At 38.0% G+C, this 27,753-nt stretch overlaps 2 protein-coding genes and 1 long non-coding RNA gene across 4 annotated transcripts; 1 reads left to right on the top strand and 2 right to left on the bottom strand.

Moving 5' to 3' along the window:
* Positions 1-859: 859 nt before the first annotated feature.
* Positions 860-9,227, bottom strand: LOC146500570 (nectin-4-like). Of its 2 annotated transcripts, XM_085135817.1 has the most exons (6): positions 8,375-9,227; positions 6,338-6,679; positions 5,921-6,223; positions 5,393-5,486; positions 3,959-4,113; positions 860-3,401 (listed from the first exon to the last, which is right to left on the bottom strand). In XM_085135817.1, exons 1-6 carry the CDS (start codon positions 8,514-8,516, stop codon positions 3,289-3,291), a joined length of 1,149 nt encoding a protein of 382 aa, XP_084991943.1. In that variant the 5' UTR covers positions 8,517-9,227; the 3' UTR covers positions 860-3,288. The 2 variants fall into 2 exon arrangements, with proteins under 2 accessions (XP_084991943.1, XP_084991942.1); XM_085135816.1 differs by having other exon boundaries at positions 3,297-4,113.
* A 56-nt stretch (positions 9,228-9,283) lies between these two features.
* LOC146500569 (uncharacterized) lies at positions 9,284-11,652 on the top strand. Its single transcript, XR_014869720.1, has 6 exons — positions 9,284-9,365; positions 9,465-9,604; positions 9,730-9,928; positions 10,006-10,107; positions 10,192-10,610; positions 10,695-11,652. It is a non-coding gene; the product is annotated as an uncharacterized LOC146500569 (long non-coding RNA).
* A 928-nt stretch (positions 11,653-12,580) lies between these two features.
* On the bottom strand, positions 12,581-26,479 carry LOC146500568 (nectin-3-like). The gene is made up of 7 exons (XM_085134709.1): positions 26,097-26,479; positions 23,440-23,781; positions 23,020-23,322; positions 21,596-21,689; positions 17,597-17,751; positions 17,145-17,241; positions 12,581-15,306 (listed from the first exon to the last, which is right to left on the bottom strand). The coding sequence occupies exons 1-7, from the start codon at positions 26,170-26,172 to the stop codon at positions 15,291-15,293; spliced, it is 1,083 nt and encodes a 360-aa protein (XP_084990835.1). The 5' UTR covers positions 26,173-26,479; the 3' UTR covers positions 12,581-15,290.
* Between the last annotated feature and the right edge of the window lie 1,274 nt (positions 26,480-27,753).

The following is a 27,753-nucleotide window of genomic DNA, read 5'->3' as shown; positions in this document are numbered from 1 at the left end:
AAGAAAAACAGGAGAAGAAGGACAGTAAGAAAGGACACTTAAAATGAAAATATCTCCCAGATCACCTGTTGAGAGAGTAAGAAAAAAAAAGAGAAAACAAGCAAAAAGAGTAAATGGACTGATTCTTATATAGCGCTTTTCTACTCTCCCGGAATACTCAAAGCTCCGTATGCAACATGCCTCTTTCACCCATTTGCACCCACTCGTACAAGCACTTCTAAACACAAGTGCAAACTAAACCACATTCACACTCTGATGAACGCATCAGAGAGCAACTTGGGGTTAGTATCTTGCCCAAGGATATGCAGACTGGGGAAGCCAAGAATCAAACAACTAACCTTCCAATCAGTAGCTGAGCTGCTCTACCACCTGAGCCACAGCCACTCTACAAGCAGCATAATAAACAAAACACCATCGCTTTAATCTAGCTAAGTGTAATTAATAGTACTAGATATTGAATGCTGTTGTGCAGCACGCAGGACTGACAGCGCACAATGTGCTTTGAGGTAGCAGCAAAGAAAGGTGTAGTTACCCCGTGTGCACACCTGTGAGCACACCTGTGTGGATCAGCAAGCTTGTATTCAAAAGGTTTATCTACGTAATGATCTGCTAGGGGTGTGGGGAGCCATGGCCCCATCTCCCAGGGCATGAAGCAGGCATCGAGGAGATCCAGGCCCCAGACATCCAGAGGCTCCCAGAGTGCAAGAGCCCAAGGAGGATCATCGGAGGGGCATCTGTGCCACCCTCCTGGGAAGAGCTGAAGAGAGCCCCAGATGAGGGGTCACCCAGCAGCCACGGAGTAGAAGCCAGGTTTTTTTTTTGTTTGTTTTTTTTATGTATATTCAAACATAACTGAAATTGCCAGCTCTGGCCATGGATCACATAAGCAAAAACTGAGAGGAGGGTGATCGGCTTAATAGTCACAGGAAGAACTGGACCGAGTGACTGACCTGGTTAAATAGTGGAAAATGAAATCATATAGAATTTTCTGATCCTGAATCACTGAAAACATGAATTTCAATGATCAGCCAGACAACCGTTATAAAACTGCAAGGCATCTGCAATACCTCAGGAGAGGAGTCTATCTAATCTCTGCAGGGTACAGAAACCTTCTGAGCCTTCTTAAATACTGGTGGCATCTGGAGTTATGCCTTCATCTACAGAGGCAGTGAACTCTGTTTTTATGGTTATTAATGATGTCACTGAACCTCTCAGTTGTTCAGGACAACTTGTACCTTCCTATACAGTGGGGCTGATAGCCCCAAGAGATACACCAGGAGGATATAATTCTCACATTGTTAATAATGGACCAAACAAGGTCCATTATTGGACGTGTATGTCTTAGGCCCGTAAGACATGCACGTGCATGTCTTTAGATTGTGGGAAGAAACCGCAGTACCCGCAGAGAACCCATGTGAACATGTGGAGAACATGCAAACTGCACACAGAAAAGACCGAGCTAGATGGTGGCGTCAAATTCAGGACCTTCTTGCTGTGAGGCATCACAGTGCTAATCACCATGCAATATGCTGCTTGTCCAAAGAAACATGATAACAGCACAGCATGTCAAATCCACTAAATCACTAAAATTAATATTAAATCAGCGTTTAATGTTGTCATGGTTCCCTCCTCAATCGCACCTCAAAAAAGCCTTAAATTGCTGAGTCACTTTTTAAAAAGTGCTTACTTGGAAGGGGTTATTTCTACATTGTTTAATACGTTTGATCGCTTTCTGTGTAACCCGCATAGAAAGGAATTCACTAGTGCTGATGTAGCATGCTTATCGGCAATATATCAGGGGCAATGTTGCTTCTCTGTGCTTCTCCAACAGTTTCTCTTTTTATTTATTTCTGCTCAGGAGGCATTGAGTAACTTGTGAATCATTTGCGGTGCATGAGTGATGTAGCTGGATAGTGTAGTGACGACACTACTCAACACCTGATCTATCAAATTCTGGGTTTGAATCTGCCTCAATTGTTAAGGCTCATGTCACGTGTTGAGGAACTAAGAATGCTGATGAGAAGTAGGCTACTGGAACAACGTATACATGGAAATGAATTTTATCCAATGCATGTGGGAACCATTGGTGGACAGGACATTTTTCAATATTTTTCAGTGGGTAAGCAATGTCAATGCAACCTAATGCCTCCCCAGCTGAATCGTCAGGTGGAGGTAAACATGATTGTACTTGCTTCTTGCTGATAAGAAAGCCAAATTAAAGCTCTTGAATCCCTCTTTGTGTGAGTTATGAAGAGAAAGGTGAAATGTAGGTAAAGCAGCGCTAACCCACAGAAACACATTCTTCCTAATCAGATAAACCACATCTCTGTTACCTGCCACTAACTGACAGAGCAGGTATACGTCTGCAATACTTCGTTGTGCTGTCTGGATATATGTCAGAAGAATATGCAAGACTTTTAGCGTATCTGCAGAATTTAGAAAGAACGTTTGAGTTTAATTCCTCAAAAATCAATAAAGAGAAGAAAGAAAAAGATTTACTTTTGAACTGCTCAGTTTTTTAGAGAAAACCAAACAAGGTGCAATTCAAGTGCAAAACTCGTAATTTTAATTGAAGGCTTTGAACAAAACTACTGTATTACATGGAGCTGAACTGTAAATAGAGAAACATAAACATAATCATAAAACAGACTGTTCGGTTTGAATACTTTATTGTATCCTTTGTAGGCAATGGGTGAAGTCTTAGAGATCATTGGAGAATGGGTTTCCTCTTCTTGATCCTTTCCAAGCCCTTTAATCTCAGACTTTTCACTTTCTTATTCTTGGCTCTTCCTGTTTTTAACTTTGCGTTCAGGATGTAAGATCCAGCCAAGTTGGAGTGACATCAGAGGACTGAGTCCATCACTGCAGAATACTACGCCACCTTCTAAACCTCCTGGGCTTCTTTTTCAGTGTGTTTTGGATCATTGTCCATCTGTACTGTGAGGCACAGAATCAACTTTAATGTATTTGGCTGAAACTAAAGTATACAACACATATTTTCAAATCACAAATAAACATCAGAGACCCAGTACATGAGAATGAATTTATTGTTTTAAGAGGATGTTGTAATTTTTAGATTACGAGCTGTTCAAAAGGCTTCCATAGTTTCCCCGACATCATTCCGGTTCAGGTCCAATCACATTTATGCCAGTCAAAATATAACCACACAATGTTTGCAATTGAGGCTTGGCCTATTTTTATTTACTAAAACTTCAAAAGCTAGTTGTACATTGTGTACATATCCTTTAATATTACGAGTAGAGTGCTACATATTAAGTGCACAAAGAGTTATTGTTCTAAGCACTTTTGAAAACACCCAGATTTATAAAAGAACCATGTAGCTCCAATGACATTCAAGGAAAGCAAAAGACCAAATAAGGCCCAAGCAGCAGAGCATGCTCCTGCAGAGACACAAGAAGGAAGAATATATTGAGAAGGAGATGATTTATCGTTTTCTCTGTTTATTGGAATTTAGTTTTATATTTCACATTTAAATGAGTTGGACAGTATTCAAACACCACCTGACACCTGTATCCAACACATTGAAAAATGTTTTCCAACAGACAAGATCTGACATAGAAAAGAATGTGAGACAAAGCTAAGACATGCTATTAGCTTAAAGAACTGGTCATATTACACTGGGTGGAGCATCACTCATTGATTGATTAACTTATCTCCAGGGTAATCGAACTACTTCTTTAACGTAACTATTCTCCAAGGAATTCTAACTTCTAGGGCATGATGAAAATATGGAGAGAAATTTATATGGAATAATTTTACTCATAGTCTAGATATTCAAGTCATGTTTATGACACCCATATCTTTCAATAGGAGAAAACAAGAAAACCAAACAAAGTAACATCTAAATGACACAACATCCACAAAAGCTCAGATCTAAAAAACAGAAACAAAAGATAAATTTGGACAAACTGCACAGCTAAATCCAAACTGATCTTACCTGATGCCACATGCACATAGAGCTGACCATGTTTTATTCCATATGAGTTAGCTGCTTCACACTCATAAAGGCCATTTAGATAAGCGGTCAGACTCAGCAGTTGTAGCTTTGCACCCTCTTCTTTGACAGCAGACTCCAGGAAAGACTGCCCAGATCTGGAAAAAAACATGAATGAGGCTCAACATTAAATATATTTAAAGTGAGTGAGTTGTGATTTGTGCCAAAAGTTAAATGAAAAGTTAAACAAATTTCAGTCTTTGTGATAGTATTTTTCTTTATTCACATAAAGATGATGGATACACAAGACATTGTGTTAATGGAGACAATACTTGGACTACAGCTTGAGCTGTGGGGGAATTAAGGCAGTTGACAAAGTCTTTGTCTTTGGTGAAAAGCAGATAAAGAGACATTTAGAAAACCCTATGAAGAGTGGGTTTTCATGGTGGGGTTATCAGGCCCAACCCAGAAACGAGGCAAATGGTGAGCGGGTATCCCTGGGGCGAGGCTTTAACCCATGAGGCCCTATTAAGAATATCCTGAAGAAATAACATGTGCAGGAGGTGTCCTAGGTGTTGGGTACAGTGTTTATCAGGGGCAGCCGAGGGAGAGATTTTTGATATCGTGGGTGTGTCTTGGTAGAGGAGATCTGCGGTGGTGCAAAGACAGGGTTTCTGGATAGTTTTAATCTCCCAAATATAGCAAAAATCTGTTGATACTGTAGGAATGTTTAGCTGATTTAGAGTTTAGAAATGTGTTAACATAGAATATAGAATTATTGTAGAGACACTGACACTGCCCTCAATATAATAAAGGCCTGATTGTGTCATGAACTTAGGAGTAGAGTTTAGGAGACCCTCCCCAGTTGGACTGTGAAACTAAGACAAAGAGGAGTTAATGGTGAGTGGAAATTCCTCAGAGGATATCTGGATGGGGGTCTCAACATTTGTAACTGGATAACTGTGGTCTGGAAGGGAGATGGGTTTTTATGACCTCTAGGGAGTCACCTACACCCACAGTGTTTTAACTGTCACGCACACACATCCACACGCACACTCACTCACATGCTCGTGCATACACACAGACACAGAGTTTGGAGCACACCATGGGGGTTTTATGATGGGGACGCCTCTATAAAGCTGGCTGTAACTAACAAAGGGGTGAAGATTTTGCAGAGGGACACACCGGCATCGTCTTCCCTTCTAGAAGTGCATGCTTAAATGAAGATGAATAAAGGTTTTGTGAAATAACTACTGAGTTCCGGTGCCGTCTCTGGATGCCTCGACGAATAAAAGAACCGGGGTAAAACTGATTTTGCAACAATACATATCAAAAAACTTTTCTTCGCACCCAAATCTGCTATGGTACCTTAAATCTGATAGGACACTGTGCTTAAAAAAGATGCCTTACGCAGTAAAATAAATATTGATACTTTACCTGCTCCAGGTAAAGTTTGCATTTGGGTTGGCTTCTGTCACACACTCAAATGAGTTCTCAGAAATCACTGAAATGTTCACTTCTGTAGGAGAGACTGCAAAAAATAGAGCGAGAAATGTGTTAATCTTGAATTGAGGAAATATTTATGCTATCAAAATAACATCTCACAAATGTTTTAGTAAATTTTGGTTAGTTTAGATTTTATTTTGAAGCCATTTAAATACAACAGTTATTTTCCTGCTTCATGGTTAGGGTTGACATTACATTATTTATAAACAAATGTATTTTATCATTAGATAATGAAACTATTTTGTCTCATGGCTGGATGACTGGTACAGAGTAATTTAATACTGTGATAAGAGGTTTTTGCTCATTTCAGTTCAGTAGCATCACCTTATGGTTGAATGTAAACCTGGGTGTGTCTGGCTGTGCACCTTGTTAAATAGCAAATTAAATAATTAAAATTATTAAATGGACAGCAACACAAAAGAGGGCAAATAATAAATTCTATTAACAGCTGATACTCACAGTAGACCTGTATGGTGAAGGGCAGGGTTTCTTCTTTAGCCAGGGAGTCACCACTAATGATACACTGGACCTTGTGACCGTTAATCTCTCTCGTAGGAACGCCAAACAGAGAGCTGACTGTGGTAGTCGTATCGTTGTCATACTGGGTGGAGTTTGTTGTTGTCCTCACTTTGTCTGCCAAAGCACCAGTAAGCCACCTCACCTCTGGGGGAGGTCTCGAGCCAGCAGCCGTGCAGGTAGCAAATAAAACTTCTTCTTTGCCCAAAGTGGGAAGATTGTCCTTGATGTGTGTGAAAGGAGGCACTAGGAGATGTACAGCACTTAAATAAATCAACATGCAAGCAGGATGGTGAAAGTAACTCCTTCTCTATGTCACACACAAACACGGAGTATTTTAAATAAAGTGTTTTTTCATACCGAGCAAGTTTAGAGGTATCTCAGTCTTCTGATTTCCACTGGGAAACAAGGTGAAGATGCACGTGTAGCTGCCTTCATCCATCAGGGTAACATTGGATAACTGGGGAGTTCCATTTTTGTTGTTAAAATTCCCGATATATTTAAATCTATCATCATGTCCATTGACAAACTGGAGTCCATTTCTGGGTTGGATAGTAATAAAATTGTCATGGTGAGGTTTTTCTCTCGTCTTCCTCTGCCAGGTAATCTGTGTCAGGTCATCATTGGTATCAGTGACATGACACGGTAAGATGGCCGTACCTCCTTGAACCACTGTCACACTTCCACCAATCACCTGCAGAGCTATAAAGAGAATGAAACACTATAAAACTGAACTGGACAAAGCAGAAACAGAGGATCCAAAAAGATTTAAACACTTTAAACACTAAAGTACAAGTTGACTTATGTCTGGCCTCCTCAAAAACTCTTGAGGGAGAGGCTGGAATTTCATTAGAAACTTGATGTATCGAATCTGTGTGATCCAGTGCATCTTAGATGAACCTAAATGAGAATGCATTGATCTTACACACCAAATTGATTACCTTATTTCACAGGTTTGGCACATCCTTCGTAAAACAAAAATAAAAAAATAAAATCCACTTTGGACTTTGGAATCCACTTTCAGTCTTTGTTATAGTATTTGTGGGGATAAGTAAACTGATTATAGGCAGTTGAAAGTCATGGCTGTATTGCTAAAACAGGACGAGCTGGATTATATTCTATGCTCCAGCTACTGATTTAGCAAACACACCTTCATCATGACTTGAATTTTCACAGCAGATTGAAAATGAAGTGTCTAAAATTACTGTAACAGTTTGCAGAGAAGGCAACACCCATGTTTTGATTTAATGGTCTCATCCCTTGCCTATGCATCATGATTCTGCTGGGGTGTGCAGTTTTGTTTACCCTTGCTAACAGACAAAGTAATGACTAAGTATAGGATATGTAGAGATGTTTTTGCTCGTTTCCCACATGCTGTGTCTGAGAGTGAAACAATGTGAAATTTGATCATGATCTTTAGCATTTCTTTAGCACTATCCAAATTTAGCTATGGCCCAAACTGGTATCTATAACCATATTTAGAAACTCAACACTAATTTGGGAACTTATTACACAAAGGCAAAATCACAAATTTCACAAATATATGGACTATAGAAATCCCTAGCACAGCAGGTTCACAGCACAAGTTACCATGGAGAATGACCCCAGCAAGAACTCAATCACCTTTGTAGTAGAGAAAATCAAGAATTAACCCCAGAGGTACCAGTATAAGCTTTGAAAAAAATGCTATTATTTTAAAGATATTAATAAACGTTTTTAGCGGGGCTCCAAGGTTAACCAGCCCCTTTTTATACTGTGAAAAGATTGTGAATCATAAACCAGCCATGGATATTTTTTGTCACACTCTGAAAAGTAAAAAGCTAGGTTAACACATAATAGTTCAAACAAACTGTGAATTCTGTCGGAAATAAACACTTTATTTGTTAGGAACAAAATACAAAAACGAAGTAGCCATTTTTACAATTATTATGGATGTTTTAAGGCTGTAAAACCCTCACTACACACTTTAAACACTTTTCTCAGACATGCATGATCATTTTCACACTTTTCTCTCTTGTTTAAACAGTTCAAACCTGCTTAGAAAATATAAGTCCAGCATTATAGAATGAAACCAAAGGCTCGCGCTGTGCCTTTGATGGTGAAAAACGTTTCCTCGACATTGTTGTGTTTGTTGGGGAGAAAACTAATAAAGATTCAATACAGCACTTCAGAGTCACACTGCTAGCGATGGGAAATTTAAGTAAACTTGACAGGCCGAAGGCATTCTGTTCTCTACAGGAGATGCGGCACGAGATTGATTGACAATGGTCGACAGCCAATCAGGAATCTCACATCACACAGCACAGGTTGATTTGAGTTACTTTTAATGTATCTATACCTTTACATGACTATCAAAAAATGAGTGACATAGGCAGCAAACAAACAGCTTCTACATACCGTCAGCATCTCTGCTCAGCAGGAGTGCAGCCAGGAGCACCAGACGACAGGGGATCATAGAGAATTTACTTAGTATGAAATTACTGACCAAGAACACACAAAGAAAAGCTCCATCCATCCATCCAATCTTTTTTCTTGCCATTAGCTCATTGCTGGAGGAGGAGCGAGGAGTGATAATTACAATATAACACAAAAAGCACTTTTACGTTTACGTATACACCATTTATGTAGTATACACCATTGCAACTCCTCCTGCTTTAATAGTAGCAGGCGTCTGGGTGAGACGGAAACTGCCAACATTCCTCTGGAAGAGAAAAAAAAACTCAGACAGTAAGTCTTTGTTAGTGAACAGGTTTCTGCCTGTTACTGTGGCCAGGCTTTCAAGTAGAGTTCACTAGTAATTTATTACCATTACAAACGAATTTGAAATTGTACTATTTTGTTATTTTCTTTCTGTGAACATTGTTACACTGTAACATGATCACAAGAAACAGGTTAGCCCTTTAAAAGGAAGTTTTTAAAAAGTCATTTACTTTGGAATGACACCTTTCAAACAACAGAAAAAGAAAAAAACCCTCACAAAGAGCTTGCAAAGCTTCAAATAGCCATATTTTTATTTTTAGATTTTAGGGAAGCTTTACCCCCACCTAGTGAAATAAACCACAAGTGGATTTCACAGGCTTTTACCAAAGATATTGAATTTTTGCACAGTCATTAAAATTTAGAGGATAAAAAGTAGATGGTCAAACCTAAATAAATTGAATTAGAAGGTCACTGATAAGAAATCCCTATCAGTGACTGGTTGTTTTTAGATCATCCTAAACACAAGACAACTGTTTGTGAATTATATATATATATATATATATATATATATATATATATATATATATGTATATATATATATATATATGCCCAGAGCACTCAAAACTTGATGAGGCTGTTGTAATTACCAATAAAGCGACGATTGTCAGCATGATGGGAGTGATTGAGAGTAAGTTGTAATGAATAAGATTAAATCTCAGTGTGGAATAATTAGTTCTAATTGTTCCTATACTAATGTTTTGACATTAATGTGATTTGTCTTTAACAGATGTTTCAACACACCATAGATCGTGTCCTCAGTGACACATGGTCTACAGATACCAGGAGTGGACAGATGGGCTTCATAACTTTGACAACCACATTGTTTTATCTCTTGAACTCTGCCTCTTTTTGAGAGAAAATCTGCAGGTGATATAATATACTCATCTGAAGAGTGCTTTAAAAATATGTTTGTGTGTGATTATGATATGTTGGTGCCCAAATTTAAATATCTGTGTAATCACAGTCTTCTTCACCCTATTGTCATATTACAGAACCATGTATCCGCTTCAAGGGTCATTAACTCACTGGAGGGCTTAAGAAGGGTGAAGTTTCCTTCTAGGGATACCATTTTTCATGCTTATTGCCATTTTTAAGCTTTGACTGACATAAACTACATGTACTCCTGCATAAACTGTGGGTTTCACCCCCCTGTGGTAGTTATGGAGAGAAAAGGGGTGTTCAAGTTAGCAGGTAAGTTTAATCTACATTTGTGTTTATACTTCATTGTGTACATTATGTGCATGTTCTTATGAGTAGATTTATTATAGTGAGTGACCTCAAAGCCCCTGAATACTTCAATGGTGAACATGACATTGAAGGTTTTTGGAACTCTATTCACCTGGAAATGATAAGCCGTGGGTTTTTTCCAAGTGAGTGATGGCAAAAACCTATTGACAGTCAATCAGTGTTTCAAAGCAATTTGATTGTAAATAAAAGCATGCCATTTTCTGTAGGCTGCGTGAAGAATCCATTTTCAGTTCCACCAAGTTAAACGCACTGGGCACCATGGATCGGGAGTGAAACTCAAACAAGTGACATTGTGCTTAACACAGAGTTTCAAAAAGTAAGAACAAGTGCTTCACATGAAGCAAAGCTTAGCAGTGTCACAGAAGACCGTCTATTGGATGAACTTGCCAAAAAAAAAAAGGTAACATTTCTTTGAAGTTTTCAGAATATGTGACATAAAGTTCTGGAGTTGTTCCATTTGCAGTTTTCCCTAATTACTGTCAGGTTGGAGTGGTGAGAAAATTGTGTAAAGCATGCAACATCAACTCCAAAGACTCCCACTTTGATCTCATCACCAGACTGAGGGAGAAGATGAAGAGCAGGCAGACATATGATAAGGTCTTTCAAAGCATATGGTGTGCCTCTGGTAAGCATCACTTAGTGATTATAATAAGTAGCATTAAAATATTTAATTACAATCACAGACAACACTTTAAATCTTTGCTTGCAGGAGGATGGTCTGTAATACTATGTCCACATGGCATTGTATACAGTGTTAAATTTAATCTTCTTGCAGCTCACAGGATGGACGTCATAGTTCTCCTTCTCTGGACACCTGGTCACTTCCAGTTTTATGTAAGTCTTGTTTTTTGACACATACAAACTGTTAGAATTTTGCTATGTGTCTGAGATGTATTCAAACTTTTATGACGCAGTTTCAAAAGTCTTTGATTATGATCGCTTGCAATGACATTGTTTTCAGGTTTTGAAGTCATGACTAACTGTCTTTTAGGTACTGAAGCAACCTAAAAGAGAAATCCTCTTTCTTGACCCATTATACAAAAAGGCAGGATTTGGTGGCCAACAATGTTTCACTTTTGAGGTCACATTTTTATAAGCATTTTTGGTTTGTTCCAGAGTTTTCAGGAACCTGTTCAGTTTTCCAGGTTAAGTGCATCCCAGATCATGTTCTGCTGATCTTGAGTGTTCACACATACAGTACACTTACTTACTTTTTTTAAAAAGAAACTATATCAGCATTATGCTTCAACATTTTATTCTATTTCTCATCTTCACATTCTGATCAAGTCAGTGATGCTGTCTTTAGATGAGAGTTTCAGGCATAAATAGGGTCTTCAAAATGTTCTAGTTAAAAATAAAATTCCATTAAATATTAGTTTATAAAATATGCCAACCTGCAATTAAAGCTGAAACTGCTTTATTTTGACCAACTATTTTGACGCCTCTGTCAGTGCAGCCCAGGGTGGCTGTGGCTACAATGTAGCTTGCCATCACCAGTGTGTGAATGTGTGTGTGAATGGGTGAATGACTGGTTGTGTAAAGCGCTATATAAATACAGGCCATATGTTCATGCAGGTGAAAAAAAGCCATCCTTAAGCAGCGAAAACAGAGAAAAAACCCATCCAAGAAATTGGATGGGAAACCAATTACAAGGTAGGCATATTGATAGTCTAGCATAAGACAGTCTGCATGATACAGACTGCATGAAAGTAAAAACAGAAGGTTCACTGCAAGATCCAAGTCATTCATAAGGCTCAAGAACAGAAAGGTTAGATTGGACAAAAAAAATCTAAAAAAAAGCCAGCCCACTTCTTGAAAATCATTCTTTGGACAGATAAAGCCAAGATCAACCTCTACCACAATGACAGCAAGAAAAAGTATGGAGAAGATGTGGAACATTCTCATGATCCAAAGCATACCACATCTTGGGAGTGTAAGGCTGCCAGTGGCACAAGGACACTAGTGTTTATTGACCATGTGACACAGGACAAGCAACCAAATTAATTCTGAAGGGTAAAGAGCCATATAGCCAAAGCAACAGCCAAGCAGGAGTTTAATAAAGCACAGAAGTGCTTAAACCGAATTGAGCATTCACTTCCCTTGTTGAAGAAAAAACTTCGGACAGAAAGGCTCACAAACAAACAGCACCTGAAAGCCCCTGCTGTAAAGGCCTGGCAGGGCATTAAAAAATTGGAAACTCAGGTTGTGATGTCCATGAGTTAAAGGCTTCAAGGGTTTTCAACCAAGTATTAGTAATGAACATTTCATTTTCAGTTATTTAATTTGTCTAATTACTTTTTAGCCCCTGAAATGAAGGAATAAAATGCTTTAGTTCCTCACATTTTTATGCAATCTTTCTGTTCAACCCACTGAATTAAAACTGAAAGTCTGCAATTTCAATGCATCTGAGGTGTGTTATTTAACATTCATTATGTGTTAATGTACAGAACCCAATCTTAAAAAAACAAACAAACCTGTGCCTCTGTCCAGATATTTATGGACATAATTGTACTGCACACCATGATGAAATACGCCAAGTTTTCAACTAACAGGTCTTTGGAAATCACCCCATCGTTAAAAAAAAGAAGAAAAACATTTTAAAAAACATATATGTATGCAGGTTTATTTAACTTTTAAGACAAATAAAAAACAAATCAATTTACAATGCAGACCAACGACCATGTTTTAGTTATTTAATCTTTTACGCAAAGCTGCCACATTTGAGACACCAGAGTATGGTATATGGTAGTGATAGCATAACAAAGTGGTTCTCAGAAATTTTCTGCTATGCCCTGTCTTACAAAGTTGATCCCAGGAAGTCATTAACAATCAGTAAGGTGCAAGTCCTGTAGTTAAAGGTCAACATTAACTCATAACCAGGCTGTTGGCTGTTTATTGACATTCACAAAAGTAACAAACAAAGAATCAAAAAAAATATATCAATTTATTTTAATTTCACCTCAGTTTGTCCCCAGGTAATCCATGCTTTTATACCAGTGTCTTTGTGAAGCCACCAGTAAGTAATACCTCACAATTTTAATGTGTAAAGATATGATGCCAAAGGGAAGACATTTTTACTGGGTAAGGTTGTGGAAAGGTCAAATGTAACAAATAACCATTAGTGTAAAAATAAAAACAATGCTGTCTACACTTCAGTAACAAGAGAAAAATAGCTCAAGGTGTACAGTTAAAATACATATACAAGTGCATCGAATGCTAAGAAGGATTAAGACAGCTAAATATGTTTTAGTAAAAAATATGGAGGTACAAAAAATACTTACTTCTAAATACTTATTTACTTCTAAGACTAAATCTAAACACTGATTTAGCAACAATGACTTGATTGGTCAGATTCTGGTCAAAAGTCATGCTCCTCAGAAAAAAAATTTGGTATCTCTATCATTCACTGCAGTAAAAGTTCGTACCTAAAACGGATGTGCAAAAGTTCAACTAGGAAATCAACAGGTCTGTGAAAACAACATGAAATAAGGGAAACAATTTATCCTCGTCTGTTGTTGTGTCAGGAGTTGTGATAAGACCAAAGCTATCTAACAGACTCCAAAATGAGTCAAAGTCTAACTAAACCTGCCTGCTGTCGAAATGGAAAGGTAAGAGCACACTGGAAAAAAGTGGCAAGCCACTTAGCAGCTGAAATTGCAGTGCATTTTGGAAACTCAGTGTTTTACTGTAGTGCTTGTAATACATGACTTTATTTTGATTTTGATATTGAACATGTCATAAACTCTGTATTTCCTGACTTTGCTTTCTGTCTCAAGTTTGTATACTCATAAGAAATGAACTCAACACAAAGCAGATGATCAGAGGGTTTCCCTGACATTACGCAATTTGAGATCAGACAATCAAGGCGGTTGCCTTTGACTGGCCATCCAGAAGGTGGTTGGTCCACTGAAGAGCTCCTCAGAAATGGATTCCAGGGGTTTACCCTTTCTAACTAGACAGTTTGATCTGACTGAAATCATAAATTGCTTGTTTAACTGTTCCTTTCCTGTTTATTCATACTTTCAGTAAGTATTCTGAAGCAAGATTTTGAACAGCAGTGTGCATCTGGTACCATAATATTTCCAGGCCTTCAGTCCATATACTCAGTCTTTTGGCACGGTCTCTCATTACCATCTCATGGACCAGAACACTCATTTTAGCAAAAATAATACGCTAAGTGATCAAGATTAAGGAATGATCAGAGAAACCTCTCCTTTCTAACTAAACTCTCCTGGAAAATGTTCAGACTTAATGTTTCTTATAGATAGTTAAATGAAAAAATTTAAGCAGGATAAGACCTTAGATTTTAATTCAGTGTGCCCCAGAGCAGCTGTGGCTACAATGTAGCTTGCCATCACCAGTGTGTGAATGTGTGAATGACTGAATGTAGTGTAAAGCGCTTTGGGGTCCTTAGGGACTAAGTAAAGCGCTATACAAATACAAGCCATTTACCATTTAATAAAAAAACCCTAAAATAATAAATCTGGGAAAAAGGAGGATCTTTTATCTGTATAAAAAAAGTCCCTGATGAGTGATTGAGATTCCTTTTTATTTTAATAAAAAGGACAAAGGCAGGGCTGCATAGTTATAAAATTATATACTAATGATACTGGTTGAAATTACAGAGCAAGTGTTTGCACCCTCAGCTTTGGTTGCTCAGTAGCAATTATACACCAGACAGACAGATTACTGCATTCAAGGAGTTGTCTGGTGTGAGTGTTTGTACTGTCTGCGAGCTGTTTATAACCCACTGTCTGCGTGGGCTTTCGTGGTGTACTGCTGATACATTTGTTGTTTAATATGAACAGGCTGTGTGTCTAAACCTGTGCTGGTACTGTACATTTTAAACCTAAAAATGTACAATTAATATTGTTACCCTTCATGAAGGGTAGTAATAATAAGCAGATGGGAAAAAACAAAAACAGCTGTAACCACATTAATATAACGGCTATCAACAGCCAACTGCAGATGAAAGCACTTCAAACTGTTGGTGGAAACAGTACTAATAATACTGCTTAAGTTGTTCATGACAACAGGAACAGGCAGTAAAAGCCACATCCAAAATGCTGTGGCAGTGGGAGTGACATGCAAGGAGAGTGGGAGTCAGTTACCAATGTTTTGCGTGTATTTATGCAATTACTGCAATTTTAAAGTAAGACAAAAACATTTAGAAAACCTGAATCACAAAATAAAAGGGATTCGCGGGTAGGAAAAGTTACCAAATACCTCCATCTATTCATCTGTATGTTTACCAGTTGACTGTGGAATGACACGTTGGTGGAGGTATCGGTCCAGATGTTGTCCCTTATTTGCTCCCACAGCTGTTAGAGGAAGCCGGGGCAGAAGATTAATTCAAAATTGCATTTAATTTCAACTGAACATGAAAAGACTTTCAGTTTATCTGCTAATGAACGTTTAATATTATAAAACTATTATAATTATAAACGTTTAATATCCTAGACAATAGTAATGGAAAAATTATTATTTTAACTTCTCAGCTGCGTGAAATTGTTTCCTCAAGAAAAGCATATTTAATAAAATGCCTTTTGCATAACTAAAACTATAAATATACCTCAGATAATAGAGTTTTACATTAAATTCAAGTAAAACTAATCACAACCAAGGCAAGAGAGACTCAACTCCCAATAATAATGTCATTTATACAGATCATCAACTAATAAACTACCTGTGGTATTGCAACATACTTTTTTAATAGAACGAATTATGAAATATGTTGCTTTAAGAAGTAGTCAGCCCTTGATAATGCTGCAAACAGCTAGAAATATGTTACAATGTGTCTTTCAATAGCAGCTTAGTTACAGCCTATTATTCTTAAGAACAATTCAGAATGAACATCTGCAAATGTCAAGTTAATGCACCAGTTTCATGGTCGACCCTTTAGTTATTAAACTAAGCAATGGCTCAACTATGTTTATTAGAAGATTCCAAAGGAAGTTAAAGAACAACTTGCAGTAAAGCAGATACGAGGAGAGACATGCACAACATTGTTTAAACCTCTTAACCACAATAGTGCTAGACCACCCAAAACATAAAGTCATTAAAGTAGCATTAGTCAACACAGTCACTAGAAAAATAATACTGATCACCACTCTGATTCTTCCAGCATCTGTGTGGGCAGCATTAGTCTTATTGATTAAAGTCTTACTGTTGAAGCATCCAGTGCTTCTGTCTGTGCAATATAAAGGCATGAAAAACCCCCTAAAAAGGTTTTTAACTACGTTAATGGTAGAGCTTAAAATGAAAGACCCCTCCGTGAATCGCTACCTTATCGTTGTGGAGGGGTTTGTGTGTCCCAGAGATCCCAGGGGGCTATTCTGTCGGGGGGCTTTTCCCCCTAGTAGGATCTCCCAGGCCCTATTTGTTTCATTTCTAGGTTAGTCCACACCCCACATAGCAACAGGTCTGGCCCGGATCTGGTATCAAGCCGGCACTGCTGGTTGACTTCTGGCATGGTGAGTGGTATGTCATCCAGATATGGGCTAGGTTGGACAGGTTTGTGAGTGTACACTTTATCCAAAACCTAGTGAGGGTTTACCCATCTTTGCCAGTGGATGGCTGTAGCTCAGAAGGTTAGTGATTCAATCCGCAGTATTAATGTGCATGAATGGGCTTAGAAAGTGTTCTATTGGGTTGACGTGGCATGTTGTATAGAGCACTTTGAGTAATGAGGGGGAAAGAAAAAGCACTATAAAAGAATCAGTCCATTCACTGTCTGAACCGAGTTTCATCATGTTACTTTTGCACTATTATGTTCCGGCACATGTTGTTATTACATGGCTAGATTAAGGTACACATTAGGCTGACATCTGGGGCCAGAGCTGAAACTGTTCTGGGCCAGCACAGGACCAGCAGTGTGTCTGCAACTGGCCCATGGCTGCACACAACTTACACATGACCCACATACCGCAAAGAATGACGATTTTGATTTGTCCAAAAAGGAAAAAAGAAAGAAAGACGTTTATATTGTTTTCCAGCCCCTTGAATTAAACCTGAGTCTGGACTGTACCTCCATTTGATTTTTTACCCTTTTCTACTTACCAAAGATTACTAGACCCAGTTGTCCATTATGTCCATATACTGTTATATCAGAATGACTACATATTATACCACATATTAGCTATGTTATTGTTCAAAGTACCTTTTAAAAAGTCCAGATTTATAAAAGTACCATGCTGCAGCCCCAACATTCAGGGAAAGCAAAACAAGAAATAATGCCCAGGCAACACGGCATGTTCCTGCAGGGACACAAGAAGAAACAATATCATGGGAAAGAAATTAAATATTGTTCTTTCTCACTTCCTTAACACTTAGTTTTATATTTCACATTCAAAACTTCCTTGTATTTTCAAGTTTTAACGTACAAAAATAAATTAGATGAACTTGATATGACCCTGAAAAAAGCTTTCACAAGCTAGGACACGCTCTGAGATTCTGTCAGTGAGGCAGAATAACATGTATTAATAACATGTGTTGCACTGGGTGAAGCATCAGACAACCATTCATCACAACATCCACAAAAAGCTCAGATCTAAAAAAAAAAGAAAGAAACAAAAGATAGATTTGAACAAACTGTAACAGCTAAGACCTCACCTGATGTCACATACACATAGAGCTGACCGTGTTTACTTCCATATGCGTTAGATGCTTCACACTGATAGAGTCCATTTAGATCAGATGTCAGGCTGAGCAGTTGTAGGTTTGCACCGTCTACTTTGACAGCAGACTCCAGCAAAGACTGGCCAGATCTAGAAAAACACGAATGAGACTCAACATGAAATGTACAGAGAGAGCAGAAAACTGTTGTACCAAAAGTCAAATACATTTCAGTTATAAGCTCTTTGTTATAGATCTTTACTTTCTCACACTAAGATTTTGTATAAAAAATAAGAGTAAATGGCACTTTTCATGTTAATTTCTGCTTTTTTGAAGAAAATCTTGTGTAAAGTTTCATGCCACTGTATTTTGTGCATATCAGCAGAGCCCTGCTAAATCTGTTCAAAGTACATCAGTCTACACATTTGTCTTCAATGATTGATGATTCAATGATTTGGGAGCATTGATTGGAGCATTCAATGTAATGCAGCTAAACAACATCAATTTCAGATATTAGACAATAAAAGATTCAGTTTCACCACATCTGATTCTCATTTATCTCACATGATTAACACTAGCAGAAAGAGCTTGCTCTCTCAAGTATTGAAAAAAATATATAGCCACTTAAGAATAAAAAATATAACTTGAAAATATTTAAAGCACTGCATTGGCCAGGGATTCCTCACATTTAATGGATCATCAGTGAACTACAGAGAGAGAAGCCAAAGATCGCTGAGTGACACTGGTGCAGTTTAATGTGAAAAGAGTTTATAAGTATGTGAAAAAAATCACGTTATTTGTAATTCCACTTTTGTTTTATGAACATAGTGAATTTCTTACCAACAATTACATTTAAAAATGTCCCAACTTTAAGTATGAACATCATACATCATGAAAACAGCTTTCCCTGAAGACCTGGCATTTCTATAGTTCAGAACCACCTGATAAAATTATTTGTTTAGTTGCTATTTTTTGGAAAGCAGCATCCATATATCGACCGACACATAACTTATGGGTATGTGTATAAAAGTATAGTGAAAATGCAAGGCAGGGTGTCTGTACTGCTGTGATTGGCTGAAAAGCCAAGAAGACAAATTAATCATCAATGTTCACAGCTGACCTCCTTGAGAGCCCCTTTACCATCTGCCTTTCTACATCTAGTAGCAATAAAGGGCATGCTGAAGCAGTTTTCATTACTTTTGAAGAGCCTACCTAACAGATGCAGCAGGTAAATGTAATGCTTTAAGCATTTTGTGTTGCTGTGTTTATGTTTTGTTTTTAAATGCAATTTTTGACTGTTCTGCTTTTCCATTACTTTAAGTGGAAACACAGAAGCTGGGAACAATTCTTGTCTTTGTCACTGGAGCTAATACTCTTCCACCAGTTAGCTTCTCTCCACAACTTACCATTTAGTTTTTTTTACCAACACCAATCCAGGAACCATGTCTAAACTACCTCATGGATCCTCATATCATGAACAAATTAAATGGTCTTGGGTTGCTTGGCTGCTATTACTTCAACAAAGAATTCTACACCCAACCCTAACATGAGATAATCATCTGTTGAATAAGAATTATTTTATGAATTTTAAGCTCTAGTTGTTGAAAACTTTTAGCAAGGTAACACGGTCGCAGTCTTGTTAGCTTTGTTGCCCAACACCAATATAGCCCTGAGTTTGAATCCAAAAACTTGGACTTATAAAGATCTAACTAAACACAAAAACCTTTTAACTATTTGGAAGCAATATCTAAAAACAGTAAAAGGCTAATGTAATTGTCCGGACATTGTAACAACAATTAAATAGAGCTCTTATGCAAAATTCTAGTTTATCCTCACATTTAGACTTTATGTGTTTAAAATCTCACTGTAGGGTTTGGTATAACCTTTGTATGCTTAGGTGAAGTGTGTGTGTGTGTGTGTGTGTCAGTATGACGTCGTAATGATGTTTCATTATGTTATCTGCTAACTGTTTGCTCAGAAGGATGAAACTCAGAGCCAGCGCCAGGAGCTTCCTGGGAAAAGATAGTAGGAGTATCTTTTAGGTCTCCATCCAAAGGCCGTGGGACCTAAAGATACAGAGAGTTGTGTGTGGAGGGGTAAAAGAAAAGCATCCGAAGGGCAGAGCAGGCATGACTGTGAACTGTGATGTTTGATGTGTGTGTTGGCTCTCCTGCCCAGAAATAAATAGCTTGACCATAGCTCTTTCCGTGTTGCAGACTTTATTCCACTTTATTCCATTTTGCATATTGTAAATTGTCACAACAATACTGACTCACTGTTGGTATATGTATTAAATAGCAATATTTAAGTCCATCTAATTTTCTTTGGACACATGGGCAGCATCTCTGTATTCCCATTCACACATGGAAAATCCTACATCCAATTAGAGTCATCATGTACGTGCTCTAGCGGTCAAGACAATGGCATTACCGACGACACCAGTGTTACAGTATTAACCTGAAGTGACCTCCCTATAACTTCAAAGTAGTTATAGTTCAGAGTTAAACCATCTAAAAGTTACATTATCAACCACATTATATATGTACTATACACAAATAAACTGGGTTTATATAGTTTATACAACGATATCAATTAAAGATGAAAGTGAGGCAATTTATGGAAAAGCAGCACACTTGATGGTCTCTCAAATGTAATCCCTGTTCATACAAATAAAGGTGGATCAGTTACACGTATAACTGAAAGTCTTATCTTTTCTCTGGCTATTGGCTAAAAGATTAGAAAAATAAAATCTCAATAGTCGAATCTTGATAGCATCGGCAAGAAAAAAAAACAGTACCTAAAATACTGGTATGAATGACGTTAATGTCAAAAGGTGACGTCGCTATCAATGAATCATATCCTTGGGTTCCCCTCCAGTTGCTCTTCAGTTTCTAGGATAACACCAATGGGATAGAAGTATGCATGCGGAATAGCTGCAGGTTCAAGTAACTGCCTGTTCTTTTTTTTCCGTTTTTTAAATTTTCTTTATTTTTTGCTCAGACACATGAAAAATTAGAGGGAACATTGATCGTGGGACAGAAATAAAGTGAGTAAAAAAACTACCTAAATGCATTTAGAATATATTTAGAACTATAAATTAAATTCTTTTATCAATTATTGTTTTTTTTTAATGTCATAATTCCAACCCTCCTCCTTTATCCGGGCTTGATACCGGTGTTCTGACAAACCATCCTACTTTGGCAAAACGTCCTACTGTAAGTAGTTTATGCACATTTCTCCTGTGACAGAGTCATTCCAGCACAAATGTAAGTAGGTATGACAGTTTGCCAACTTAACTTTGCCCATCCGAGTATGCTTGTAGCTCATATTCATAAAGCCAGGACGGTTTGCCACTTCATTTTACCCTTTAAGTATGCTTGTAGGTCACATTCACAAAGGTAGCATGGTTTGGCACGTAATTTTGCCCATCAGTCGCTAAGTTGGCAACACTGTTCATAAGGACAAAGACATGAGCTCACCGGTCCTCTGGCCAGGTCAGCTAACAATAACACAACTTTCCATGGTACCTTATCGTTAAGAAAAGAATGACCTCATAAATGTTTTAAAACAGCACCAGTTCTTTACTTTCTAAAAGGATTGCATTAATAGAAAAATGGCTCCTTTCTCTGTCATATGCGTGGGCATACATTTTCTAAATCCATGTCATGGATGTGATTTTCTTAACAAACTGAACATGAGGAACATTATGCTTCTGAGAGAAAGTGAGGTGGAGGATTTTTTTTAGGGTATTAAATCACTGAGCAATTAAGTTTAACTGGCTGACATTTTGATCAGATCGCAGATTATGTGCTTAAAGTACTCACACTGAGCTTTCATCTGATATCATAGTCTGCAGATTATTTTGCAAAATTCACTGCCAGCACTACAAAAACAGTTTTTACCCACATGTGTACACGTGCCTCTAAATACAAGTCTCTTTCTCTCTCAGCATTTAAATGAATATTTCAACTGAAACCATTACTAAAACTGCTTTACCTGATCCAGGTGAATTTTGCATTTGGGTTAGCTTCTGTCACACACTCAAATGAATCCTCTGAAATTGCTGAAATTTTCACTTCTGTAGGAGAAACTGCAAAAAACAAAGAAAAAAAACCCCTGTAAATTCCGAACTAAGGAAATACTAATCATTCCGAAATAATGTTCCATACATGTTTGAACCCTGTCACGTCAGGCAAAACCACAAATCTTGGTTTTCATTCAGTTTCAAAGATTAATCCTTTCAAACACATTCAAAGGTGTCACCGGCTCATGTACAGTCACTTTATACTAAAAACCAACATATTAGGTTTCTTGATCTTTTGGGGAATTCCAGCAGAAACAGAACATCACAGTTATATAACATCACTAAAAAAAAAAAAAAGAGCACACAATACTTCATTTTCAAAACAGCCTCAGTTAATTTTACTCATAGTTTGACATATAAATTGCTTGTTTGATAATACCTAATGTATATATTATATATATATATAATGTTCTTCCTCTACCCCCCTGCGATTTTTGCACAAGTCGAGGAGAGTTTCAGGTTACATTTCACTGTGTGTTATACTTGTATAACTATGCATGTGACAAATAAAGAACCTTGAACCTATGGGAACTGCACAGATTTTCTCACTAGAAAGAGAATGATGCTAATTGAACTCATCATCTAGCTTGAGAAGACAGCTTTTACTTAGTGACATGGTGTTTTGTCATGCAGGAACCAGTATGACATAACCTCAGGCCAGAAACTCTGCAGGACAGGCTGAATATCTGAAATAGTAGTTTATCTGCACTGAGAGGTGAAGGTCTGCAGAGAGAGAGCAACTAAAATTACGGAACAACTGACAAAAAGTGACATACATTATATTAATAATGTATCTAATAAGAATGCATGTATAGAACCACATTGCACACAAATATTCCAGTATTGTAGTACCAGTCACTGAAGAAACAGACTTGTGTCTGGACTCAAAGTCAATAGTTTCATCTCACTGGAATAACTACTGTGGTATGACTTCACTGTATTTTTTGGTTATGCCTCCAATGATTACATGATCTCATCTTTTGCAATAGTGGTGTAACAACACCCTTTATACGAGTCTAAATGTCGTCACTTAGTCTTTCCGGTTTTTGAGGAATTCTCGCCATCTGCTGTGACAACCTAACATTAAGAGACTTAACACAGAGGCAAAGTCATGCCAGCAGAGATAAGGTTGCAACCGCAAATGTAATCCCTTCTCCTGAACAAAGACAGAAATATGAGAATGTTTATGTCTGTTTTTGTATAAAACAGGCTGAGATTGATCCTGGGTGTGTTGGTGTACTTTATTAATGATTTCATTAAACTGTTAAAATTCTTAAATGAACAGTGATAAAAAAAAGAGGAAAAATAATAAACTCCATGAACAGCTGATACTCACAGTAGACCTGTATGGTGAAGGCCAGGGTTTCTTCTGCAGACAGGGAGTCACCACTGATAACACACTGGACCTGGTGACCGTTAATCTTTCTTGTAGGAACACCAAACAGAGAGCTGACTGTGGTAGTCGTACCGTTGTCATACTGGGTGGAGTTTTTTGTTGTCCTCACTTTGTCTCCCAAAGCACCAGTGAGCCACCTCACTTCTGCAGGAGGCTTCGATCCAGCAGCCAAGCAGGTAGCAAATAAAACCTCTTCTGTGCCCAAAGGGGGAAGATTGTCCATCACACTTGTGAAAGGAGGCACTAGGAGATGTACAGCACACAAATAAGTTGACATGTAAGCATGACAGTAAAAGTAACTCTGTCTACATCGGTTATGCAAACACCTAGAATATCTTAAAACACATTTCATTTGTATACCGAGCAAGTTTAGAGTTATCCCAATCTTCTGATTTCCACTTGGAAACAGGGTGAAGATGCACGTGTAGCTGCCTTCATCCTTCAGGGCAACATTGGATAACTGGAGAGTTCCATTTCTGTTGTTAAAATTCCCGATATATTTAAATCGATCATCACGTCCATTGACAAACTGTAGTCCATTTCTGGGTTGGATAGTAATAAAATTGTCATTATGAGGGTTTTCTCTAGTCTTCCTTTGCCAGGTAATCTGTGTCAGGTCATCATTGGTATCAGTGACATGACACGGTAAGATGGCCGTACCTCCTTGAACCGCTGTCACACTTCCACCAATCACCTGGAGACCTGTTAAGAGCATGAAACACTAAGATCAGACCTCAGCTTAAAGATAAGAGACAAGAGAGGAGATGCTTTACACAGATTTAAAATTACAGCTAAAGCAGTTAATTAAAAGTAGTCTAACATAAATGTAAATGCTGTAATTTGATTATTTTAATAAACCATATAACTTGGATTGATTAGATGCTGGCGTGACCACAGTTCACGTCTGCTTTACACAGATTTAAAATTACAGCTTCAAGTCCATCTAGGATAAATTGTTCAAAACCTCAGCTACAATGCGTCCAGGCTTCATACAATAAAAACACATTTTTCCAAGTTCAATATAGCAGAACTAGAAACGTTGGTACGGCCACTTCCTTTAGCATCAGGATGAGATATTTGTCACTAGTGCGGACTTAATGGGTGTCAGGGTATTTCATACATTATTCCAAATCAAGCACCATGGTGACAACTCAAAACAGTCACTTTATTCAGTCTTGCAAAGTTACCAGCCTCCAACAGCTCTTTTGTCTTGTACTAACAAACAAAAGGAACAAAAGAAAAAACACTAGCAAAACAGTTTTAGTAGCTGTAGGCCACAAAGCACAATATAATTAAAATACAACAAACCACAGTACAATAAAGACAATTAAAACTCAAAATACCATTTACCAGACAAAATGTGACCGACATAAACACAACTGCGCAATTACCAAACTCAGACAAATAAAAGTAAAAATAACCTGTTGGGTAATCGTAAAAAGTTCAACAAGTAGCTCCAAAATACACTGAAAATCTAAAGCATACGCAAGAATCCACGTGCTACCAACTACTACTTTTAAAAACCTACTTGACTTGTTTTACCTTATTAATCTAAAACCTTCCAGGTTCCTACCTATCTGTAAAGTCTGGCTTCAATTGAATTTATTCAGCTGAAGATAAACTTGTCTTACATAATCAGCATTCGCCGAAAAAATGTGAACAAAATATAAAAGTTTTTGAACTTTTCACTTTTTTACTTTATAAAAAGCGTTACTGCTGTTTCGGATTAAATTTAACTTCGTCATACCCGGTTTTTCATTTCTAGTCTGTTTTCCCTTCACTCACGTTATCTAGTCCCACATTTTTCGCTGTCAGATTTGGACAGCCTTCAGTTGTAACTAGGGCTGGGTATCGTCACTGATTTCTAGAATCGATTCAATTCCGATTCACAAGGTCCAGAATCGATTCGATCCACGATTCGATTTAATTCGATTGATTCGATTCACTTCGATTTGAATCTGGGAAATTTTGACAGTCAGAAATATTATAATTCAGATCAGTACATTTACATATTTTTGTATCTATAAAAAGGAAGCTGACACACGCAAGACTTTATCAAAGGTGTGAGCATCACAGCAGATGCCTTTGTGTCAAAGTAGCTGAAGTTAAAACACAGAAAAACATGAAGGTGATTTTCCTGGCATCGGATTTTATAAAAATGTTCTGCAGTACATCAAAAACAAAAGAAATCCATTAATCAACACATGAACATTACCTCTGAAGTTGCAGCGGTTTTATTAGAGACACGGCTAAGCGTTTTGCATTTTGTATAATTTTAAAAAGTTTAAATTTGTTCAGTATTGAACGGCAGAAATTAGGTTTTCTTTTCGGAAGTATATAAAACGGAAAGAAAAAAAAGTCGGCCGATAGCGCTGTAAACAAAGGTAGACTTGTGCGTAACAAGCAAGCGAATAATGCAGAAAACAGTACAGAGATAGAGAGGGGGAGAGAGAGAGAGATGTGCAACGTGGTCGAAGCAACACAGTAAAAGTCAGAGTGAATACATGACGATGTTTATGTGAAGGGTAGTTTGGATCTTCTTTTGCTGCTGGTTCGGTCAATATTGTTTGGAGAGACATCAAACTAACAGCTTTAGAATCAGCGCATAAAGGGCGTGAACACAAAGCGCGGAGCCGCCGACAGATCAGAATCAGCGAGCTGTCGGCTTTCAGCCCCGACCGTGAGAAAGGCGACATCTAACTGATTCTGATCCGCGGGTTGCGCTGTGTGTTTAAGTCTTTGTGCAGAATCCGTGTTCCTGCTCTCATTTACTGTTTTAGCTGTTTGGTGGTTGTTGAAATTTTGTGAGGTTTAACCTGAGATTCTGGCATTTCAGGCAAAATAAATTTTTATTAAAAAATCGATTCAGGATTTTAATGAATCGATTTTACGTTATCCAAGCCAGAATCGATTTTAATCGATAAATCGATTATAAAAACCCACCCCTAGTTGTAACATCCGCCAGATTATCTCCCTTCAGCCGCAGCCTATCGAGGTATAGAAAACAAACTACATACCGTCAGCTTCTCTGGCAAACAGAAGCGCAGATATTAGCAACAAACGACAAGTTATCAGGGAAAAATAGCGTTGCATGACTTCTCGCTGTAATTGCCAATGAAAAAACACAAAAATCCACTCGCTCTGCTTCCCCCACCTGCTGCTTGCGACACAGGGAGGGAAGGGCGGGGAGGCGGAGGAATCTCTGGCTGGCTGGAGCAGCGTCTAATAACCAACTCGCAAAATAAAACAAAACAACAAACACGAAAACACTAGACATTATGATACAGACTTATAATTTGCACCGATGTTTTTTCGAAATTCTATACGCGAAAAGTGAGCGCGAGAGCCCTCGGTGCGCCTGCTCGGTGCTGAAGTCAAAGTAAAACTTTATTGTCATCTCCGCTACATACAGTCCAGTATATAGAGACGAGACGACGAGGCTCCAGTTACACCAGTGCAAGTAAACAAACAATAAATATAAGAAGAGTAAGAAAATAAATATACACTTTAGGACTAGAGGTAAAGGGATTAATAACAATTTAAATTTTATAATTTACAGTTTGCTGATTTAAAGTCTCACACACAACCCGTCGAAAGGGGAGGGCTGCTTCCAAATAGAGCACATTTCATTCATAATGATGTAAATCCAAGACCATCATGTATTCATGATTTGAATCCTGGGTTGTGTGAAATCCCAGAAATACACCTTAGACAAAGTGAATCTGTGAACTAAGGTGTAGGTGTGTTAGATCATGTTGTGGTGATCCTCGAGTTCAGGGATGGGTGTTCATACTGGAGTGCAAAATTAAAACAAATGGAAGATGGACAAGAAAAGTTCAAAGCCATCAGGTGCTCAGTTTAGAAAAAAGAGAAAAGAAGAGGAGGAGAAACGAACAAATGATACAGGTAAGCAGATGTGTCATTGGATCATGGCAGGTCATCCTGAAACAATCAGAATCAGAATACTTTATTAATCCCTAAGGAAATTATGTGAATTACAGCTGCTCCAAGAAGAAATGATAAAAATAGTAACAGTAACACACTAAACTGCAAACAATACATTATGTTACAGATTTTAATATTAATTAGTCATTGTTAAATGTTGATTTGTCCTGTTCTCATTGTATGATGAATTATGATGGCTGTTTGGTAGCCATTTGCATACTATACTCTCTCTCTCTCTTCATATGTGTGTGTGTGTCTCTGGCGAAATTCAGTATGGTTCCGACAACAGTTTTATGTTAATGTATAATCCTTGATATGCTTTATGTATGTGTGTGTCTGGGGGTGGCGGTGTGTGTGCGTGTGTGTGTGTGTGTGGGGGGGGGGGCGCGCCAGAGGGAGTGTTCGCCCGGGGCGCCAAACAGGCTAGGACCGCCACTGAAAACAATAAAAAAGAAAACAAACACGAAAACACCAGACATTATGGTACAGACTTATAAATTGCACCAAGATTTTTTTTTTAGAAATTCTTTTGGAAAAGTGAGCGCGACAGCCCTCGGTGTGCCTGCTTGCTGCTGTAATGCAGCCCCCCCACCCCCCCACCCCCAGCATGTTTGCACCAAGTAGGAGATGCTCTGGATCTCATTGTACAACTATATAGTGACAATAAAGGCATTCTAGTCTACAGTATATAGAGACACGAGATGACGAGGCACCAGTTACAGCAGTGCA

This window comes from Neolamprologus multifasciatus, chromosome 16, assembly GCF_963576455.1.
Source record: "Neolamprologus multifasciatus chromosome 16, fNeoMul1.2, whole genome shotgun sequence".
Lineage (NCBI taxonomy): Eukaryota > Metazoa > Chordata > Actinopteri > Cichliformes > Cichlidae > Neolamprologus > Neolamprologus multifasciatus.
Note: the sequence above shows the minus strand (reverse complement) of the source record. Positions and strands in the feature narration are given on the sequence as shown.

What these genes read in the sequence shown, in the direction of transcription:
- LOC146500568 (XM_085134709.1), bottom strand. Translation starts at nt 26,172, where the DNA reads ATGCAACGCTATTTTTCCCTGATAACTTGTCGTTTGTTGCTAATATCT. An exon ending in GTTTGCCAGAGAAGCTGACG is followed by an intron (nt 23,782 to 26,096) that starts GTATGTAGTTTG and finishes TGCTCTTAACAG; the next exon opens with GTCTCCAGGTGATTGGTGGA. An exon ending in CTTCACCATACAGGTCTACT is followed by an intron (nt 21,690 to 23,019) that starts GTGAGTATCAGC and finishes TGTTTTTTGCAG; the next exon opens with TTTCTCCTACAGAAGTGAAA.
- LOC146500570 (XM_085135816.1), bottom strand. Translation starts at nt 8,516, where the DNA reads ATGGCAAGAAAAAAGATTGGATGGATGGATGGAGCTTTTCTTTGTGTG. An exon ending in GATACCTCTAAACTTGCTCG is followed by an intron (nt 6,224 to 6,337) that starts GTATGAAAAAAC and finishes TACATCTCCTAG; the next exon opens with TGCCTCCTTTCACACACATC. An exon ending in GCAAACTTTACCTGGAGCAG is followed by an intron (nt 4,114 to 5,392) that starts GTAAAGTATCAA and finishes GTTTTTTTCCAG; the next exon opens with ATCTGGGCAGTCTTTCCTGG.